The 23,857-nt window shown below is 38.2% G+C and overlaps 1 protein-coding gene across 1 annotated transcript in view; it reads left to right on the top strand.

Moving 5' to 3' along the window:
* Positions 1-23,857, top strand: part of LOC149814605 (gamma-glutamylcyclotransferase 2-1-like) — a 59,420-nt gene that overhangs the window by 34,252 nt on the left and 1,311 nt on the right. Inside the window, exons 2-3 of the mRNA XM_089988247.1 lie at positions 23,161-23,234; positions 23,376-23,432. Coding sequence (XP_089844373.1) covers positions 23,161-23,234; positions 23,376-23,432 — 131 coding nt within the window. The remainder of the gene's footprint in view (positions 1-23,160; positions 23,235-23,375; positions 23,433-23,857) is intronic.

Below are 23,857 nucleotides of genomic sequence, written 5' to 3'. Positions count from 1 at the left end.
TATGACTTAGAGCTACATCAGATGGATGTGAAAACAGCGTTCCTCAACGGGGATTTAAATGAAGAGGTATACATGGAACAACCTCTTGGTTTCTCTGAAAATGATTGTTTGGTTTGTAAGCTTAACAAATCAATATATGGACTTAAACAGGCCTCCCGACAATGGTATATTAAATTTTCCCAAGTCATTGTGACTTTCGGGTTTACAGAAAACATTATTGATCAATGTATATACCTTAAGGAAAGTGGGAGTAAGTTCATTATATTGATGTTGTATGTGGATGACATCTTACTTGCAACCAACGATATGAAGTTACTTTCAGAGACAAAACAGTTTCTTGCATCACATTTTGATATGAAAGATATGGGTGAGGCTGCTTATGTTCTTGGCATTGAGATTCGTCGAAACCGAGCAAAAGGGTTTCTAGGCCTCTTCCAAAGATCCTATATAGAAAAGGTGTTAAAGCGATATGGGATGGAGAATTGTTCTCCTACTTCTACACCCATATCAAAAGGTGACAAGCTGAGCCTAAAGGATTGTCCACAGAACGATATTGACAAAGCACAGATGAGTGCTTATCCATATGCATCAGTTGTTGGCAGCTTGCAGTATGCGCAGACATGTTCTCGACCAGACATTTCTTTTGCAGTAGGGGTACTTGGCAGATTTCAGTCTAATCCAGGTTTACCCCATTGGAAGGCTGCCAAGAAAGTCTTGCGGTATTTGCAAGGGACAAAAGACTATATGTTAACGTATCATAAAGTTGATCACCTCGAGGTCATTGGCTACTCAGATGCGGATTTAGGAGGATGCCTTGATAGTAGAAAGTCTACTACTGGGTACGTCTTCTTACTTGCTGGGGGAGCGATCTCTTGGAGGAGTGGAAAGCAGACGACCACTGCTGCCCACACCATGGAGGCAGAATTCATTGCATTGTACGAGACTACTTCGCAGGCTATATGGTTAAAGAACTTCATATCACAGTTAAAGGTGGTCGATTCCATTGGGAAGCCACTGAAGGTCTACTGTGATAATGAAGCTGCGGTGTCTTTTTCAAACAACAACAAAAGTACTACGTCATGCAAGCATATGGAATTGAAGTATTTTGTTGTTAAAGAAAGGACGGAGAATCATTTAGTGCATATTGTCAATATTGGTACCAAAGAGATGATCGCAGATCCTCTTACTAAAGGGCTAGCACCGGGATTATATTCCGAACATGTAATGAGGATGGGATTGTTAAACTCTTTTTGACAAATGCATATAAATAAAGTGATCACTTTCAGTCATTTGATTCTCATTATGGTTGTTGTTAATCTCATAAGGATTAGAGATTCAACTAAGGACCTTTAGAATAGAATATAAAGGTCATTCTATTCATCAAGTTATTCCCATAAGGTTTTCTGGTTAAAAGGTTTATCGTCGGAACAAGTGGGAGAATGTTGGGTTAAACCACCACGTTGGTGGTGGTTACCCATGATGTGGGTAACGCTTCCCCACATGAAGTGTTCCTTCCGTTAAACCTGAAAACAGAGGGAACGGTTACTCAACCGTTCCCATTTCATGACTTATAAAAGGGTTTCATAAGCAACCCTTAACGTAAGTGAAAAATACAGAAACTTGAGGAGGGAAGAGGTCGACTCACCGTCTGCATAAGGAGGCCTGCGCTTGTGGTGGCTGCGGACAGGCTGAGTTGAAGAATCTCTTTCTCCGGCGACCTCCAACCTCCTTCAATGGCCGCCTCAGGTACGCCTAGCGTGTTTGTCTGTTCTCTGTTCATTGTTTGCTTTGCAGGGCCACTGCCATAAAGTGACGCCGTCTGGCTTGCCGCCTCGCCGGAAAATCCTCGCCGGAAATCCCAACAATTCATTGTTGCTTTGGTGAATATATTATAACTGATTTATGTTGAAAGAAACATTAATAATTCTTCTGTATCCGATATATAAAAACAGGGCTGTGGGTGAATCCAGGAGTGCCGGAGATGGTGCAAAGCGCAGAGCTGAAGAACCTAGCAAAAACGTACGGTAAATGTTGGTGTACATGGCAAGTTGATCGAGGTAATTGCCTACCATGGCATGGCATGCATGCAATGTCTCCTTTAGCTCCAGACCAGATTCAGTGATCGGAGCCTGAGTACTTTACTTTACAAACTACTCAGGCCACACAAAACACAGAAAATCGCTGCGTGTGTAGCGAATTTCTGTGTTTTGTGTTTTACTCAGAAAATCACTGCTAGCGTCGAAAATCGCTACACGCATTAACGTTTTTTTGTGTTTTGTGTAGCTCAAGTATTTTGTAAGTGTTTGAAAGATCGCCTAACCACGACTCTTGTAGCTCTTAAATTGATTATTATGAAATGAGTTGATGCTTTTGAGATGTGGGTGGTAGTGGTGGTAGTGGTGGTGGTGGTGGTGGGCAGGGGACAAACTTCCTATGGGGATGCCGGCGCTCATTATGTCAACTGAAGGTGTGGATATGGGCACCGTAAAAAGGGAGTTGCTGGAGAGGAGGAACGAGAAGGTGGTGTATGTTCTCCCTCGAAAATTCACTGAATCCCACGTCTGTGTTCGGGGGTCTAAATGAGCACCACGTATACAAGCACATGGGGCTCGTATTCCCGTGTATGTTGACATCACTTAGCATTGGAGTCTGGTGTGGTTGCAAAGACTTCAGTACCCTTTCTTGCTATTCTACTCATAAAGTGATGGTTTGAGAAAATGACAAAAATGCCCTTCATTCAAAAAAGAAAAAACAAACAGTTCAAAAAAAGGACAAACATGTCCTCCATCGAGAAAGTCGAGGATGATGTTGACTCTTCAAAGTCTTCTTCTTCTTTCTCCGTAAAACACTGTAAAAGCCTCTCTCTCTCTAAAGAAGAAATCAAGGGAGGCAAAGAGTTCTCCCTGGAGAAGGCCCTGATCATCAACCCTTTCACTCTCTCTCCCTTCTCTCTCTACTTCTGTGCACATCCAACAGGCGATCCTACATTGCTCCATCAAACACCGACTGACCTGCACACTGACTGTAGCATCGTTCAACTTGATGAGTTGTGAAGCCTGATTCATAGTTTTTGCCCTTATAGGAGGGGGTTTGGGCGCTCCTCCCAGCATGGGTAACATCATTCAACTTGATGAGTTGTGGATCCTGATTTACAGTTTTTGCCCTTATAGGAGGAGGGTCTCGGGGCTCCCCCCCGGCGCGGATCCCGGGGGGCAGCGCCCTCCGGACCAATTTTTTTTTGGCCTTCCAACAATGATTTGTAGTATTATAGGGCTTTTCTACAGCGATTTATAGTATTTTTGGGTCTTCAGCGAGCCCCACAACGATTTATAGTGTTATCCGACTTTTCAACATCGATTTATAGTGTCTTTCGCAAATCACTATAGTGATTTATAATGTTTTGAGGTCTTCAACGAGCCCACAACGATTTATAGTGTTATTCGGCTTTTCAATAGCGATATCTAGTGTCTTCTGCAAATCACTATAGCGATTTATAGTGTTTTGGGGTCTCCAACGAGTCCCACAGCGATTTATAGTGTTGTTGGATCTCAATATAGCAATTTGTAGTGTCTTTCGAAAATCACTATAGTGATTTGTAGTGTTGTTCAGTAAGCAAAACACTGTAAATCGCTACCCAAATTAGGAGCAACTTGTCAGGGTCATATCTCTCTAACCGAAAATCATATTCCAAATCCGTAAAAAGTGGTGTCTTTGTTTTTTAGTCTAGTTTATTTTTGTAAATTTTCAGCGATTTCTATTATCATTTTATTCCTCATTTTAACTAAAAATCAGACCCCTATTATTCTGTGTTATTTGAGTTGCACAACACCATTCTCACTTGACATCCACATCTTGATTCTGGCATGCTACTTGTTGAATTTTCCATTGATTTCTTCCAACCTTGCTTGGAACAAACATATGTCTTTCTCATCAACACACTTTGTGCATTTTTTGACCACGACATTCGGGACCCGCGCCGGGGGTGCAAAAACTCTAAATCAGGCTCCATAATGAATCAAGTTGAACGATGCTACCCACGCTGGGAAGAACCCCCAAACTCTCCTCCTATAAGAGGCAAAAACGCTAAATCAAGCTCCACAACTCATCAAGTTGAATGATGCTACCCACGCTGGTAGGAGCCCTCAGACCCCCCTTCTGTAAGGGTAAAAACTCTGAATCAGATCACACAACTCTTCAAGTTGAATGATGCTACCCATGCTGGGAGGAGCCTTCAGACCCCCCTTTCTGTAAGGGTAAAAACTCTGAATCATACTCTTCAAGTTGAATGATGCTACCCATGCTGGGAGGAGCCCTCATACCTCTCTCCTGTAAGGGTAAAAACTCTGAATCAGGATCTACAACTCATTTAGTTGAATGATGCTACCCACGCTGGGAGGAGCCCCTAAACCCTCCTCCTGTAAGGGTAAAAACTCTGAATCAGGATCCGCAACAGTCAATGTGCAGGTCAGTCGGTGCTTGATGGAGCAATGTAGGATCTTCTGCTGGATGTGCACAGAAGCAGAAAGAGAAGGGAGAGAGAGAGTCAGAGGGTTGATGTTCATGGCCTCCTCCAAGAGAGATTTCTTTCTCAGATAATCCTGCAGTGCAGAGACTGAGTCTTAAATAATCATCTTCGAGACACTTAAGTCTTTACAACCACTCCTTTTCTAGAATCATTATTTTTTTTGGCACCAATGGAGGAGAGGGTACTTAAGTCTTTGCAATCGCATCAAACTCCGGCGCTAATTAATGCTGACAAACATGGGGATACAAGACACACATGCTTATATACGTGGTGCTCTTTGGGACCCCCCGAACATGAGATGTAGCTAACTGCCCTAATGGGGGGGGACATATAACCTGCTTTGGAGGAGGAACATATAACTAAACGAAATAAGAAGATAATGGGACGAATGTACGTGGTTCGGCGTATTGCCTACTTCCACCGTAGAAGACTAACTTAAACTTTATTGAGCCTTTGTTTTCATTTTATATTAATATCATTGCCATATTGGCCGCTGTCAATCTCCACCAAATATGGATCTGCAACAGATTTAGGATCAATATTAAGACGGTTGCTGAGATCTTTCTTATCTCGATGGATTTGCATATCATAACTAGATATGGCAAGTTTATCATCAACTGTATCACTATGCATTGCGAGATTATCGCTGATGATACCCCCTGTCAAGCTTGAAGTCGGAGGTGAGCAAAGACCAAGCTTGGAGCAAAGAGGTATAAAGGTGCCTTTGGATAGAGGTTTTGTGAGAATGTCAGCAGTTTGTTCCCGAGATGTAACAAATCAAGTTTCCAGTTGCCCGTGTGAGACTTTTTCACGTACAAAATGATAATCAATAGCAATATGTTTGGTGCGGCTGTGAAACACTGGATTGATAGTCATATGTAGGGCAGACAAGTTGTCACAAAATAAGACAGGCGCTTGAGAAAGATAAATGCCCAAGTCCCGAAGGATGAAGGTGATCCATGTGATTTCAGCGGTGCTAGAGGCGAGAGCCCGATATTTGGCCTCAGTGCTGGAACGAGTGACGGTAGGTTGTTTCTTAGCACTCCAAGAAATGCAATTTCCTCCAAAATAAATATAGAAACCCGTGTTGGAGCGATGAGTAAGAGAGAACCCTGCCCAATCAGATTCCGAAAATCCATAGAGAGAAAATCGGTTGGGAGCAAGAAGACGTAGGACATAATGAATGGTGCCTTTGATATATATAAGTATGCGTTTAAGCAACTGGAAGTGATGCATAGTGGGGAGTGCATTAACTGACAGATGTAGTTGACGTTGAAGGAGAGATCAGGCCGGGTAAAAGTTACATACTGAAGGCTGCCAGCGAGACTCTGATAATATTGAATATCGGCAAAAAGTTGATCCGAGGCTGACTCATGGGGATGAGTCACCATCGGTGTGGAGACTGATTTGCATGCAACCATTCGAGCTTGTTCTAAGATTTCATAAGCATAGCGAGCTTGATTAAAAAAGAGGCCACTTGGAAGAGCTTGAACCTGGATGCTGAGAAAATGGTGTAAAGAGTCGAGATCTTTCATGGCAAATTCGTTGTGAAGGAGATTCAGCACCCGACTAAGTTGTGATAGATTACTCTCTGTAATAATGATGTTGTCAACATAGAGAAGCAATTAAATAGTTCCTTCAGAAGCTTGACAAACAAAGAGAGAAGAGTCTCCCACACTACAAAAGAATCCAAGACCGAGAAGAAAATTGTTGAATCTGTCAAACCAAGTGCGAGAAGATTGCCGTAATCTGTAAAGAGCTCGTTTCAGTTTACAGACGTCATGAGGGTTAAGAGGATCTTTGAAGCCAGGAGGTTGTTGCATAAAAACAGGTTCGTCAAGAAAGCCATGTAAGAATGCATTTTTGATGTCCAACTATCTGATAGTCCATCCATGGTGTAAGGCAATAGAAAGAACAATCCGAATGGTGGTAGGTTTGATGATGGGAGAAAAAGTATCAACAAAATCCACACCTTGAAGTTGTGAAAATCCCTTTGCGATGAGATGAGCTTTGAGTCGTTTGAGGGAGCCATCGAATTTTAGTTTGGTCTTGAAGACCCATTTGAAGTCGACGATGTTCTGGGAGGATGTGCGAGGAACAAGATCCCAAGTTTGAGTGGCATGAAGGGCATTCATTTCCTCTTTCATAGCCTTTACCCAGAGAGGATCCTTAAGGGACGATTTAACAGTCTTAGGTTCAGAGGGAACATCAAGGTGGGCCAAAAAATATTTTGGATTGGGCCAAATAATCCCATCTTTATCACGCGTGATCATGTTGTGAGAGTTAGCAGGTGAGGAAGCTTCGTTCAAAATGGCGGCAGAGTCAAGATGAGTTACGACAAGTTCATGGTTGTCTTGAAGGGAAGGTGTAGTTGTAGTGGTGAGTCGGCTGATTCTAAGACAAAGGGAGTATTGCAGAGCCTTGGATCAGCCTGCTCTGGGAGTGGTGCAGCTGATGGTATTATCGGTGGAGCTGCTGATTCAGAATCAGGAAACCAGTCGCTAAAAACAACAAGTTCGACATTCTTGGTAGACAGAGCAACTTGATTTCTAAAAGGCATGCAATCTTCGTTGAATATGACATGTCGGCTAATATAGACCCATCCTGTAGGAACGTGAAGACAACAATATCCTTTGTATGTATCACTTTATCTAGTGAAGACACATGACAACGCTCGAGGCTCAAATTTGTGTTTGGTATAATCACGTAATTGAGGAAAACACTGAGCTCCAAAAGTTTAAAGATATGAGTATTCAGGCACCCTTAATTTTTTTTTATACAGAGTTTTCATATCTAAAATCGAACTTGGAAGCCGATTAAGCAACCAGACGACGGTAAAAAAGGCATCTAACCAATGTTCAATAGGCATGCCTGCACAAAACAACATACTCAAGCTGAGTTCCATGATACTTCTGTGCTTGCGTTCTATGCGACCGTTCTGTTCAGGAGTTTTGGGACATGACATGTTGTGAATGATGTTGTGATCCTTGAGATAATTTTGAAACTCTGTCAAAATAAATTCTCCACCCCCATCAGATTGAAAAATTTGCAGAGTTTTCTTAAACCGGTTTGCAACCATTTTATGAAATTCTTTGAACTTGACAAAAAAATCAGATTTAGCTCGTAATGCATAGATCCAAGTATAACAAGAGTGATCGTCGACAAAAGCTGCATAATATCTGAATCCTTGCTTAGAGGTGACAGGAGCAGCCCCCCATAAGTCACAATGCATTTTTTCAAAAGGCATACTAGAATTGAAAAAAGATTCCTTAAAAGGTCACCGGGTAGACTTGGCAATAGCACAACTAGAGCAAAAATGATTGTTCATTTTATTTAAACTGGAAATCAAATTTTGTTTAGACAAGAAGTCAATTGTCTGCATATTCGGATGACCGAGTCATCTATGTCATGTGTCGAAGTCGACTATCCGCTGCCGGTTGAAAAATAATGCCTGCTTATGCTTTTGAGAGTCTAGCTGGAATGTGTAGAGATCCCCCGATCTATGACCTGGCGCTATCACTTTTCGAGATTTCTTGTCCTTAATTAGAAAATAATTGTCATAAAACTCAAGCATCAAATCACTGTCTATAGTAAGCTGACTTACAGATATCAAGTTCTTCTTTATTGAAGGAACAACTAACACATTATTCAAGAGGATATTGCCCACAGTCATATTTCTGACGTCGGAGATGAGCAACCTAGTGTGAACACCCCAAATTTTCCAAAAAATCTAAGAAAATTCCCTTTTTGACCTTGAACCTCATTTTCACTCAAAATTCTAGTTTATTTCTCGGATTTACTGGAATCAAATCCATCTTTTATATCTGACTCAATTTCAGATCCGGATCCAGTATCAAAATCCAAATCCGAGTCTCGTTATCTAATTTTAAACCAAATTTATAAAAATATCAAAAATAAATTTTGACAGGCTTGGATCGATCCATCCGGTATCCATTTAGATTCATTGTCTTATATCTCTCGATTCGAGGTCTGAAACTCAAATATCTTCTCAAATTTCGGATCCAAACCCGTTTTCTTAAGAAATTTCCAAATATCAAAAATCTGAATTCTCAGAAAACCCTTCTTTTGTAAAGATTTTTAAATTTTCGCAAAATTAGTTTAAAATCCTTTAGTTTTCAGAATTGTTATTTCAAAAATACCAAAAAAATAGAAATCCAAAATACGAAAAAAATAGCATAGAAAAAACTCTTTTTGAAAATGTTCTCGTAGTTAAAATCGCTTTTTGAGAAAAACTTTTAAAAAGAACCATCTTCATGAAAATTTTCAAGATGGGCACTGGTTTTCGAAAAAGTTCCAACGACCCTCCATCGCCTTCCTTAATCTTCCCCAACTCTCTCTCTCTCTCTCTCTCTCTCTCTCTCTCTCTCTCTCTCTCTCTCTCTCTCTCTCTCGCTCGATGGCCATCCACTGATCGCCAACCGCCTTCTTCCTCCTCTCTCGCTCATCTCCAACGCCCCTTCCAGATTTTTTCTCTCCCCTCTTTCACGGATCGTAATTGCGATTTACTAAGAGACATTGTAAATCGTAATTGCGATTTACTAAAGAAAATTATAAATCACAATTATGATTTATTGAAGAATATCACAAATTGAATGACGATTTGCTAAAAAGGACTACAAATCACAATGGTGATTTGTCGAAGGATACCACAAATCAAAATACCAATTTGCTAAAGAAAGTAGTAAGTCGAGTGACGATTTACTGAAGAACACTACAAATCGAACAACGATTTATTGAAGGATGTTGAAAATCAAATGATGATCTGATTTGTACTGTAAATCGCTACTCTCTGGTCTGATTTATATTATAAATCGCTACTCTCTGATCTGATTTTTACTGTAAATCGCTACTCTCTGATCTGATTTCTTCTGTAAATCGTTACTCTCTGATCTGATTTCTTCTGTAAATCATTACTCTCTGATCTTATTTCTATTGTAAATCGCTAATCTCTGATCTGATTTCTATTGTAAATTGTTACTCTTTGATTTGATTTCTACTATAAATCGCTACTCTCTTATTTGATTTTTATTATAAATCGTTACTCTTTGATCTGATTTTTACTGTAAATCGCTACTCTCTGATCTGATTTCTACTGTAAATCGTTACTCTCTGATCTGATTTCTACTGTAAATCGTAATCTCTTATAGAAATTTTCTTATTTTATTTCTATTATAAATCGTTACTCTACTCAGTTTGATGTTGCCACCATTATCTCTGTTATAAATGGTTATTCTTTGTCTAATCAGTTTGACGCTTGCACCCTGGTATCATAATAAACAATAGACCGAATGCTGATTTTTCTGGTAGTTCAACTATTTCTCATGAACAAACAATAACAAAGGGTGCTCCAGCGATAATACACGACAACGACGACAAAAGGTACTCTGACGATAGCAGACAACGGCAAAGGGTGCTATGACGATTGTAGACAGTGACAAAGGGTGCTCCAGCGGCAGCAGACGACGGCAAAGGGTGCATCGTCAATTAAAGCTCCTGTTGAAGCAGATGGTGTATCGTCAAAGGGTGCATCGTCAATTAAAGCTCATGTTGAAGCAGATGGTGTATCGTCAAAGGGTGATCCAAAATATTTAGGGCGACATATTGCGATGAGCTCCTGTTACAGCAGAGGGGGGAGGCATTCACGTCACAAAAAAAATAGACATCGGGCATTCATTTTCATGGATCCCACAATGCCAAAACAAACTTAACTTCATGAAAATGCTTAGACGGGTGTACCATTTTACAGCGCTGGACCCCTTTTTTTTGTCACAAAATCGGTTTTCATGGAGTGTCCGATTCAGTTTCTGTAGCAGAGGAATCCACTGAAGAGGTGCCGTGCATGGCACACTATTCCGTGACAAGCAAACGCCCTCTATTAAACGTTACTTTTTGTTTGAAGACATGCAGTCAAAGCAGACCAGGTGATGGATCATGCTCAATAATTATTAGTATGATGCAAGGATGGAGGGTGATTAGGTGCAACAACAATGATAAAAGTGTTTGGGAAAACTTCATTTTAAGGGTCAGCTTAACGTCCTTGAAAAGCAAACCCATAACTTTGCAAAGCACCCATGTGGAGACTCTGAGGAGACTTTGAAGTGCAGATGGATTGATGGCAGGGTTGGGAAATGCATGCGTCCGAATCGCCATCATCAATCACATCACGGCATCATCAGTGTCTGAGCCCCCAGCAATTTAACTTAGGGTGGGCACAAATGCACTCTCTAAAAAAAACAAATCAGATACATACTTTTTTTTTTATTGGTTGTTGCATTTATGCTAATTGGCAATGCTTATATTTATGCTGATCGACAAAAAAATATAAAACCTTTAATATTTTAGTCAAAATCAAGTATTCATTATTCAGGATTCAATAGAGAGAGAGAGAGAAAATGAGAGGTGGGGGTCGGGGTGGGTTAGATCTTGTGCCTTTCGATTCCACCCTAATCTGGGCATCGTAACATGATCATTTTCTGTGTCTTAACCCTATATATCAGGATACCATTCATGACAATCAATAACGACATGTCAATAAGACATCAATATAGTTTCCATCATGATTGGTGCACCATAACTACCATTTGTTGTGACATGACTAGAGATCATTACATCTCTCCTTCTCCTTAAGTTCTATGAATCATCACTCTGTCCCACTAATCAATGAATACATATTGAACATATCTTGGTATGACATGTCCAACCACGTGGCTGACTAAAGCAAGTCATAAAGTCAAGATGTTGCAGACCAACTAAGATTCGATTTCATTGTCACGAGTAAACAAGTCAAGTCCGTGTATGCTTTAATGGTGGGAGAAAATTTGTAGTCACGTGAACTAAGGCCATGTTTGGAAACTAGGAGCTGGGATAGGAATTTATACATTCGGCAAAAGCTTGGTCTGTAGTCGTTTGGAAACTTGTAGCTGGGATGGGTGTTTATGCATTTGGGATGGGAAGTAAGATCTTCTCACCTTTGTATTTACACTAAAGAACGGAATCTACAGCTACCACTCGTAGATTTGGCACGGAAGCCTGGTAACCCTAAGCCCAAATAAAGAGCTCATTCAAACTCTTATAACATGCTTGGCAGGCTGAACATGAAAAACATGCTTTTGGATCGTCTTGGTTTGTCCATATTCTATTTTAAATGTGTCTTATATTATAAAATCACCTCCGACAAAATCGTCGAAGGGAAGAAGTTTAAAAAAAAGGAAAGAGAGAGACGGTTTCCTTAAAATCGGGGAACCACCTTCCCCAAATCGCGTAAAGAAGGAAATGGGGAATGAGGATAAACCTCACCCCCTGCGATCGATGTGGGGGGTGAGGTTTATCCTCACCCACTGCGAGGGCTATAAAAACACTCACGGTGTGCCTTCCCCACCACCGATCGAGCAAGAGAAACGTGAAGAAAAGAGAGAGAGAAATAAACGAGTTGTAGAGAGAAGAGGAAGCTTATTGGAGCTCACCGTCAAGAGGTAAGTGTCTTGCCTTTTTCGTTTTTTCGATTGAATAGAGGGATGGTAGCCATGGCTGTCGGCGAGTTGCTGGAGAAGAAACAAAAAAAAAATAGAAAACCCTGAAACAAAGAGAGAGAGGGGGGGGGGGTCGGTCGACCGACGTCGGTGGGCGATCCCTCAGCAATGGAGAGAAACCAAGAGAGGGTCGGCCCCTTTGTGTTTGAGAAGAGGAAAGATGGAAGGGGTGATGCCCCTTTCGCCCATCGTTTTGTTTATATGAGATTAGACTAGGTCAGTCTAGGTGCGATCCAAATCGAACCAGGTAGTCTGGGTCTCACCCAGACTAAACTAGGTAAGATTAAAAAAAAGAGGTTTCGAGTCAAACCGGTTCAGACTGAATCAGATCAGATCGAGTCGGCTCATACTGAATCAGTCTGACCAAACCGGTTCAGACTGAACTGGTCTGGGTGTGAACTAGATTGAGTTGGGTCGGACTGAGTCTCGGTTCTTAGTTTAGATCCGGTCTAATCTGAATCCGACTGAATCTAGATCCATTCTGATCCAGTTAGTTTGGATAGATCCAAATGAAACTAGATCTGGTTTGGATCAGTACTGGATTCAGATCAGAACAAGATCTTGATCCAACTGAATAGATCGGTTCTGGATCTAGATCAGAACTGGTATGGATCTAGTATAATAGTTTTGGATCCAGATCCAACTCATAACTGGATGGACCAGTTCTGGATAAAGATAAAAAATGGGTTTGGATCTAGATACAAAATGTATCTAGAATTAGTTTATGATTCATTTTTGAATTTTGAGAATAATTTTCAAAATAACTAAAGTACCCTTGTGTGTGTACCCAAGATTCGCTTAAGTAAAATGGGCATAACTTTGCACTTCGAACTCAAAATTGAGTGTGGTTTGGTGCACTGAATTCATATCCTAGAGAAAAATCTTCTTGTCATTTGGTTTTGGTCAATTTATGGGCACAAAAATTGAGGTTTGACGAGTCAAGTCATGAGGGTTATTTTGATAATTTTATCAAAATATAAGAAGTTATGTATATTGATACGAATATGCTTGTGTGATGATCAGATCCTACTGTTAGAGCCTCTTAAGACTCGATTGTGGCTACAACACAATATTCGTATTCGATGTAAGAGATATTATAAGTAATTTTAGTTGTGAATAAACCATATTGTGTTGCAGGTTATTATAATATTATAAATTAGCATTATTAGAAATATAACTCTTGAGTGTCAACATGATATGTAACGACCATACACAAAATTATGAGATAATTATATATACATGTTAGTTGTGATATGTCATATATATTAGAAAGTAATTGCTTTCCGATGGCATATATGTGTTATAAATTGCAAATAACTTGCATCATGATGAGATTGTGATTAGCCTTGAGTCATTTTACTCTACTCATGTCATATGACTTTTACATTAAGATTAGCACGCATAACCCCTTAAATCTTGAAAGTAGCGACCTGTAAAAAGGGTTACCTGGTTCACGGCCAGAGTGCAGCCACCATGGAGAGTGGGCTGCTTGTGATTTAACGATGTAGAGATTCTACATCGTTGCATGCTTAGTATGAGATAAGTGTGAACCCTAATATCATTATGAGATTAAGAGTGAGATCTATCGTGATCATTTTACGATATCACTCATGAGAGAATGAGTAAAACATGAGCTTGAGAATATGGTTCAATGCAATAAACTTAAAATATAACTTAGGGTTATATTCACACAGTGTTTGAGACTCTAGACAACCATGAATGTTTGAAAGTCATTATAGTTAGGATGTAGCATGAACCATGTCGAGATTGAGATTAAGCCTGACCTTCTAACTAGCTATCAGTGGGGTCTCTTTTTTGTTTTGCTACAGTGTTTGGTGGTCCGGGGATCACTGGGAGTGTATGGTTCATTGTCTGGCCAACATGTAGAATTTGGATGTTCTACGCGGGTTGTTGCGCCCATAGATGGTTGTGACCGGTATAGTCGACCTAGTAATTTAGTTTGGTGTGAGTGAGTATTTGAGAGAGTTTAAAGGAGAATAATTAAAACCTACAAACCTTGTGTGTTGTGTCAAAAATTAAACTCAAACTAGGGGCTTAGAGTCCACTACAGTTGCAAGTTAAAGTCTTTATTTGCTTATAATTATTCTTTACTGGGTTGTAGACCCACTCCCTCTATAATTATAATTGTAGGTTGTAGGCACACTAGCGCAGGTAGGACGTGAACGACTATTTCAGTAGAGTACTTGGTAGTTTTCATTTTCTTGTTATTAAACATTCATGTATTTTCTTATGTTATGAATAACGAACTTTGTGAAAGAAAGTGAGTTATTGAAAAAAAAAAATTAACCATGTTTTCTCGGTATGAACTTTGCATGTTTTTTTTTCTCTGAAAAATAATACCAACCAGACTTAGATTATCGAGGTCCCAGATCGGGGTATTACATATATCTCATAATCTGGTGCAAAGTAAACAGTAAAAATATGTAGCTTGTAAACATTAGGTTTGGACTTCAACTCCTATTATTTTTTATGGCTAAGTTTTCTGCCAAAGTTGGTAATCTTCGGTCACCAACACCCTTGCCCTAAGGATGGACTAACTCTTATTGCTTCAAGCTTTAAAACAATGAACTTTCTCAAACTCAAACTCGAATACTTTCATCTTTAAAACAATGTACTTTTCTTGTAAATGGGCTAGCTCAAACTCGGCTTGTTTAGCTTGAGCTTGTTACAGAAAAAAGTGCAGACCTTGAGGACCTCATTTCAGTTTGTTAGATTCGTTTACCAATCAAGTCAATATCTCAAGTGTGGATCCTTAGACTTCATACTGGGCCCACCACTTAGCCCTCTAAGGGGTGCAGCCTTTAATAAATGCAAAGTAAAAATAATGTTGTCTTTTACGCAATTTGCGGCATGTCTTCCCACTTAGAGCACTATGAAGTTGCTATATTTGTCAGCCAGAGCTCTAGCAATTGGTGCCCCTCGTCCAGTCTTTGTTCCCTTCTCGGTTTTGGGGTTTTAAATTCTAGATCAAGTACACTTCAAAAAAATAATTTTAATTAGGAGTTTAAAAAAAAATACTATATCAAGTATTAAGGTTGATTTTGATCTTTTTTATGACAAATAAAACCCTACTGAGAATCGGGTTACTTAATGGGTCGGCTTTCTTGCGAGGTAAGACATGACCACCCAACCTTATCTGCTTCATTCATGATAGAGCATCAGCAACCCCCATGCGCCAACGGGATTTGATCTTGTGCCTTCAACTTGATGCAGGACCCGACTTACTACATGGGTAACAATGGTAATTTTGATAATTTCATTTAAGACATTAATTGAACTTTGATATACCAAAACAAAAAGCCTCGAACGATATTATATCATCTATTTTATTTTTAAAGGCAAGCTAGGGTTAGTCTGACCCCTACCAGTTATACAATGATACCATTGAGATTCGAACTTGCAGCGTCCCAACACAAGGTGATGTGCACTAGCTGCTTCTACCAGACAAAATCATCTTTTTTTTTTTTTGAAAGGCAAGCTGGGGTTAGGTAGACCCCCACCAGTAATACAACATACCATTGGATTTTGAACTTGCAACATCCCAACACATGGGGAAATGGAGCCACGTTGGTATGTATCATCTCTTTTTGGTGACATGAAATGTAAAAGTTTTTTTAAAATTTATCGATGCAAAACCTATCTATCACTGGCAGACTCCTCCACTCTGGTAAAAGTAAAAAGCCTTGAAGTACCCTCTGCCTATACCTAGAAATATATACCCAGCTGCAGCTCTTTCCACAATTTTTCAACTAGTGATATTTCTGTCATTTGCTTTTACAGCAATATGATGAAAGAGCCACCATCAAAGATTGATGAGCTTGCACAAAAATGAATGCCCTTCCAATTCCATGTCTATTTCATCTGCAGAATCAAATTTCTTTTTATATAAAATGTCACATTGACATCTCTATATATTATGTGTCCTTTTGTTTTTCTTGAATGGAGTTTTACTGCAAAGCCTTTGATAAGATTCTAGTTGATACACTTGCAAGTACGGGGAAAACAACCCCAAGGGGGTTGACATAGTGGGGGTGGGACCTTGGCTACTAGACGAGCAATTCAGGTTCGATTCTCATGGATGTCGCCCCTCTGTGCAAGCCAATGTGTAGCATAGGCCTCAGGGGTAGGGGTCCTAACCTCAAAGCTTTACGCTGCCAGCACGATGACAGTAGGTATGGCAGGCGCAACCAATACAATCAGGTCTTTGTGCCTAGTGTGGTTTCTTCGGGTTATAAATTCAGAAAAAGTATGGGGGAGAACATACAACTGATCAATTGTGAGTCCATCTCACTTTGGCTTGGGTTTGTAGGCTTTAGCTCGTTAGAAACCATGTCAAAGCATCCCACATTGAATTAGATCACATGCTTCACCGCTTCCACAAGCCTTCTTCAATTCTAGTTTCATTTGATTGACACCTAAGTTAAAAAAATTGGGTTCTACTTATCCCCCTATGTCATCATCCCTCTTCATATCATACAAGTTGTTTTGATTAGATCGGGCCTTATAGGTGGATTGAGCATGGTCAATTTAAGAAGAATAGACTCAACTTTTTTAAGAAAAAAATGAATTTTTAAATTGCAAAATTTTATGTTTTGTCAATCATTGATTTTTTAATTTAAAAAAAAATAGCACACAAGCCAGATTTCGATGATTTAAATGTCGATCTTTACTAAATGAATGATGTAGATCACATATGTGGACTCTGATTTGATCAAAACAACTTGCATTGACATAGGGTATGAGTGGAACCCATTTGTATGTTTTTTTTTTTAAGGCAAGCTAGGGTTAGGCAAACCCCTACCAGTTATACAATGATACCATTGGGATTCGAACTTGCAATGCCCCAACACAAGGTGACGTGCACTAGCTACTCAGACAAGCAAACCCATTTGTATGTTATCAGGTTGGTTTGGAGCCTTTGTGTACAAATGTTCTACTTGTATTTTAAGACCTATGCTACAGGAACTTGCCATTTTGGTTGTGTGACCCTTGTAACGATCCTAATTCAACCCCGTAAACAGTAAAAAAAAATAGTTTTTTTTAAACAATTACAAAAACCAAAACCCAAGGATTCGCGGTCTCACAGACTTAACAACTTCCAAACTATAAGTGATCTTTACATTAAACCAACAAATAAAAAAACTAACTTTATTAATCAATAAATCAATGGCTGAGAATAAAATTAAATTAAAAAATAAAAATTTTGAGCCACACTGTCAAAAAATATCAGAAGTAAGTCACGCAATCTTGCAGGCTCCCTGTGGCAGTCATCCCCATCACTGAGCTCTAGGTTCTTAGATAAACATTGGAAATACTAGGTAAGAATCAAAGATTCTTTGTATAAATTCTTCTAAAAATTCAAATAGGCAAGAAAAACATAAATCAAATTTATGAAAGTATTTAGAGAAAATATAAAAACAACAATCTCATAATTCATTTATCATTCAAGCATTTTAAAACAAGTATTATATAATAACAATATCTCACATGAAACAAAACAAGTAAGAATGCATGAACTAGTGCAAAACAATAAATATTCATTATTCAATGCACATGCATAATAAATTATTAAGTTATTATCAGAGTTCTCTTTTACATACATGTCCTTATTAAATATACATAATTTTAGTGTTACTTTTCATTAAACCCGCGGATACTCAAAGCGGGCACAACAATTCTCGAAGTTCAAGATAGGTTTTCAGTTGTAGCTTAACACATAATTCGTATTTTATTATTGAGTTTCACACTTGTTTCTTGACTAATATCAGGAATCGACATCATCCATCGAAACATTAAAAATCAACATCTAATGTCGAGATACTAGAGAAATCAACATCCATTGATGTCACTTTCTTGGTATACCAATAACAACAGCTTGTCTACAACAACACCCCCAAGAAAAGTGGCTGAAAACTCTGTAAAACTATATCCGGAAGGTGAACCACCTTATTGAATTCAGGAGCACAAACGCACACAAAGTTATATTATCCTCACAGTTTCTCCAAAACTGCCATCCAGGATTCTTATCATGAAAGGGCCATCTAAGAAAAAAAAATATTAATTACATTGTTTATCTATTTTATCTTTTTAACAAAAGTAAAATTCTTTACAAAAGAACCATTTTGCAAATCAACATGCAAAACCCAAGATGGGACCTGACCTACTATAATTTAACAATGCAATTAAATTAGAAAACCAATAATTTTAAAAGTGAATTTTGTAATGTACAAACACATATCTTGAAGAAATACATGCTCTTGGTCTACCTGGCCTACAGTGGTTCACATCTGACCACCGATGTATCTTATGCAAAATCCTTGATGAACACGCACACATACAACTATTGAAACGTGTCTATAATGTGCATCCATTCATACACAAAAAGAATGTACATAAAAGATAAATTGCATATGCATATGCATATGAACAAATGCTTATAATATGCATTATTTCATGATTCATTTTATGCATAAACTCTCAAATATGCACATGAACATCTTCATACATATATTGAATTACATTTCAGAGTTTTCAATATGTATGACATAACATTCACAATGTACCAATGAAATGTATGCCATGCCTAATCAATATTCAATACATGCATTACCTTGTACCATGACAAATATAATCGGTTTTGCACATAAACAATCATTGGCAAATCTGGTTCTGGTTTCACATGTGTAACAAGAGGCAAATCTGATCCAAATTGCACATATGTGGTTCAGTGGCAAATCTAGTCCAGATTGCACATATGTAACAATAGGCAAATCTGGCCCAGATTGCACCTATATAACCAATAGTAAATTTGGTCCTTAAACAACTGTAAAACCATGTTCATCGACATGTTGTCATCAACATGTAGTGGTTGCATTATTAGAAACAATAACATGATGGAAAAATACATTATTGATGCATATTTATGCAGAAATATAACATGGTGGAAATACTTTGTTGATGCATGATTATGCAGAACACATCATGCTGGAAAATGCATGGCTATTGCATATCTATGCTGAGAAATAACATGCATGCATACAGTTATTTAAACATAGTTATTTTTAAAATCATTTTTAAAATTCATTGATTTTTTACATATATATAAACATAATTTGATGACAGTCTTGCTAACATAGTTATTAAAATCAACATCATTGTGTAAACCAGTTCGATCAGCACGTATTCAAGTATGGTCAGTGCCCGATACAATATGTATTCGAGTCTGATTAGTCACCCAAAAACTATATGTGTTTTGGGTCTGATCAGTACTTGAAAACTGTGAAATTTTAGGTCAGATTAGCTCCCGATACTACATGTGATTTGGGTCTGATCAGCACCCAATACTACATGTGTTATGGGTCTGATCAGCACTCGAAAACATCATGCACAGTTCTTAAAACATAGCCAAAAATGACTATCTTAAAAACGCATTCATTATGTCAGCTCTTAAAACAAACACAATCAATATGATAACTCTTAAAAACAAACACATTGACAATGACAGTTCTAAACACACCTTCAATATGATAACATTAAAAACACATTTGAATGTGTGTACATACAACTAAATAGATCTAAGTCACAATCCAAAAAAATGATATATTCGGCAAATCCAGACCAAATCTGCTTAGTTCATATACTTAGCAGATCTGATTCGAATCGGTGTGCCTTAATATGATTAAAGTATAATTTAACTCACAAGTTAAATGCATTAGGTCTGATAATGGTTCTAAGTTTTTTTTCTCATGATATGCAAAATTTTCTTTCCACCAATGGCATTTTACAACAACATTATTGTGTTTCAACACCCTAACAAAATGAAATAATTGAACACAAACATACACACCTACTAGAAGTTGCAAGAGCCTTAAGATTTCAAGCAAATTTGACTATCAAATTTTGCGGGTGAATGTATTCTCACGGCAGCTTATTTAATAAACATATTACCCACCTCAGGATTGGATAAACAATTTTGTAAAATGCCATATGAGATGTTGTACAAATCTAAACCAAAATATCAATATTTAAAGGTTTTTTATTGTTTGCGCTTTGCCCACAATATCAATTACAAACACAAATTTGATGCTCATGCGTACAAGTGTATTTTTGTTGGATATCCTCATGAACAAAAAGGATACAAAATATTCGATCTTAGCAAACAAGTTATTTTTGTGAGTCGTGATATCATATTTTATGAGAATGTGTTTTTCTTTCATTCACATGTTGAGAAAACCCTTAGTGACCATGTCTTACTCATTCCTGTTTTAGATGACCAAAACCAAGATCCAAAAACCATCTTATCCAATCCGATTAATCCTACACACCTCGAATTTAATGAAAACTTACCTGAAACCACACCCATCTCAGTTTCTATGGACCCACCGGATCGATGCAGGAGATCTACATGGACTAAAACCAGACTTGCGTACCTAAATTACAACCAATGTTCATATGCCGCACTTTACGCATACACACCTGATTCTAAGGTAAAGTAGTCCTCTTTTTCACTTTTACATTGCTTGTTTTTTTCTCAATTTTCTAAAGAGCATGTAACTTTCTTGGTTTCTATCTCTTCTCATGATGAACCAACGGATTACCGTACTATTATGAAATATAAGAAATGGTGTGAGGCCATGAGAGCTGAGATAAGGCGTTAGAAGAAAACAATACTTGGACCCTTACTGACTTGCCCCCAGGAAAGAAGGCGATTGAAAATAAATGGGTTTTTAAGATGCAACTATAATTTTGATGGCTCCATTGAAAGGTACAAGGCATGTTTGGTGGCAAAGAGGTACAAACAATAAGAAGGTCTGGACTACCATGATACTTTTACCCCAGTTGCTAAACTTGTCACAATGAGGTGCTTATTACAGTCGCAGTCATTTCTAATTGTCCATTGTACAAATTAAATATCAACAATGCCTTTTTACATGGGGACTTCGAGGATGAAATATACATGAAGCTACCACCCGGATATACCACAATGGGGGAGAAACTGGTTTGTTGCTTAAATAAGTCTCTTTATGGACTTAAACAGGCATCCCACCAATGGTTTGCCAAGTTCTCTCAAGCCCTCAAGCATGGAGGTATTAAGCAGTCTTTGACTGACTATTCCTTATTTTCCTTGATAATGAGAACCAAAAGGATATTCATTTTTGTCTATGTGGGTGATGTCATCATTACTGGAAATGATAATCTTCTCATATCCAAACTAAAGGCCTTACTTCATGAACAATTCCACATTAAAGACCTAAGAAAATTAAAATATTTCATAGGCATTGAGGTTTCCCGCTCCCGACATGAAATTTTCTTGAATCAAAGAAAATACGTTTTGGATCTATTGAAAGATGTTGGATATCTTAGATCCAAACCTAGTGACATTCTGATGGAGTAACACTTAAAGTTGGCTCACATTGGTGAAACACTTAAAGATCCAACTTCATACCGGCAACTTGTGAGAAGTTTCCTATATTTAACTATTACACAACCTGATATCACGTATTCTGTTCATATTCTTAGCCAGTTTATGCAGGAATCTCGCCAACCTCATTGAGATGCAGCCATGAAACTGCTTAAATGTTTGAAGAAAAACTCTAGAAAAGGAATTTTATTATGTGCTAACAACCCTATGCATCTTTCATGCTATATAGATTCAGATTGGGCTGGTTGTCCTATCACAAGGCGCTCTACCACACGATATTGCACTTTCTTGGGGGACAATCTTATCGCTTGGAAAACCAAGAAACAAAACATTGTGTCTCGTTCATTTGTTGAAGTCGAATACACATCCATCGCCATGGCCACCAGTGAGATCATCTGGTTAAGATATTTACTACATGATCTTGGCATTCCTTCTGCTGCACCCGCAACTCTATCTTGGATTTCCTTTCATAACTTGGGAACAAGATCCAACAACCAAACCTTCTCTGACCAAATAAAGGACAGATATATTATGTGCTTAGTTTTAAATGGGTAGATTCAGAGTGCACTAGCCATTTAGATCATAGTTAAAGGAGGTTCACACAATATTTGTGCGAAGTTTGTGAGGTTTGCAAATGTGGGATGTAAACCAGCCGAGTCGAATTAAAAAATGTGTGGATTGTGGATATTCACAAAAACTATTTGCTAAGGTCATACTATATTTACAAAAGTACATTGCGAGTTTTCAGTTAAGGGAGGTTCGCATGATGTGTGCGTGAATGTCAGGACTGTCCCAAATGTATGATGAACCATTCGAGTTAGAACTTTTCAATTGCAGAAGAGAAGGTTCACATAGGGTTGTGAACCTGAGAAGATGCACATATTTAGTATGCAAGTCTCCTTTGTTGAGATTCAAGTTAGTTAAGTTTGCAAATTTGTTTATGTGAATATCATCAAGTTCGCAAAATGTTCATGCAAATCTCTTTTTTGTTGAGAGGTTGTGAGCTGCCGATGTACCTATATATCGCATGAATCTCAGTAGGCTCGCTTGTATGAAAGGTAAAAAATATCTTAAAAAATCAGGAATCAAACATTTTGGATATGGAGAGGTTTTCAGCAAATTATGAAGCATTTCCAAAAACACACCATTTTAAAAGATCAGTACTATCATTTTTTTAACCCTTAGCTGTGGGTCCCACAATACAGAACAGGTATGTTCTCATAAGCTGGGTGCATTTTGATTTTTGTGCTCCAATATCATATTAAACTTTCTGCAAAAAAAAAAAAAGTCTCCCCCGCGTGAACAAGGAGCGTATTGAAGTCTAAGTGGGAATGTTTAAATCCTAAGTTTTCATTGGACCGAGATTTTTGAGACAGAAGACAAGGTGAAATGGTGTTTTACCATGTAAATGTAAAACATCAACACAAGGCGTCAATACGTTTTGTTTGGTTTCCATATTTTAATATTTACAAGTTTTCATATTTTAATGATTAGTTGTGTAGTGCTTTTTTCATATTTACAAGTTTAAAATGAATGTTTTTTCCTCTCCAAATTAAGAAGAAATGACAATTTTTTCTTAATTTTTTTTTGTTGCTATCCCATTTGATAATGACATTGACAATTTGCTTTGTTCATTCAAACAGCATGTTTTCATAGAGGAACAAACGAATTGCCGGCAAGAATGTGCAATCTGCAACACAGGCCTGGAGCTATTTGTGTAATTAACATGAATGCCTTTGCTAGTTTTGTTTACCAAAACTCTCCCTAATATATATATATATATATATATATATATATATATATATTATTTATTTTACACACTTCAACTAATTTTGTACATGTTAAACTTTTTTTATAGTGGGGAGTTGCTTATAGCATAGAAGAAGATACCGAAGAGGAAAAACGAATCATAGAGGTATACTCTCTCTCTCTCTCTCTCATTATCGTTATCACCACCTGCACTTAGAACTGGCAAATTCGAATGAACCAAACAAAGGGTGTTCAAGCACAGCTCGTTTTTGTGGTAAGCCGAGTTGAGCTTGAGCTCATGGCGTAAAGTGAGTTGGCGCTTTTCTCAAATAGTATAATTTTTCTATTTTAAAATCAATAGAATTGAGACTCTAAGCCAAACACTGAGCGAAGCTCAAACTGGCTTATTTACAAAATAAATGCACTGTTTCAAAGGTGCAAGCAATAGAATTTTAAATTTACAACTTATTCCTTCTTAGGGATGGCAGTGAACCGGGACGAGCCCTGCCCCGCATCGCCCCATTTGGATCGGGGATGGATGATATGAAACGAAGATGGAGGTTAAAGTCAAAACCCGTGCATGGAAGGAGG

The sequence above is a fragment of the Nuphar pumila genome, chromosome 15 (genome assembly GCF_984573655.1).
Source record: "Nuphar pumila chromosome 15, dmNupPumi1.hap1.1, whole genome shotgun sequence".
Taxonomy (NCBI): Eukaryota; Viridiplantae; Streptophyta; class Magnoliopsida; order Nymphaeales; family Nymphaeaceae; genus Nuphar; species Nuphar pumila.
The sequence above is the reverse complement of the archived record's forward strand: the minus strand, read 5'-3'. Positions and strand labels throughout refer to the sequence as shown.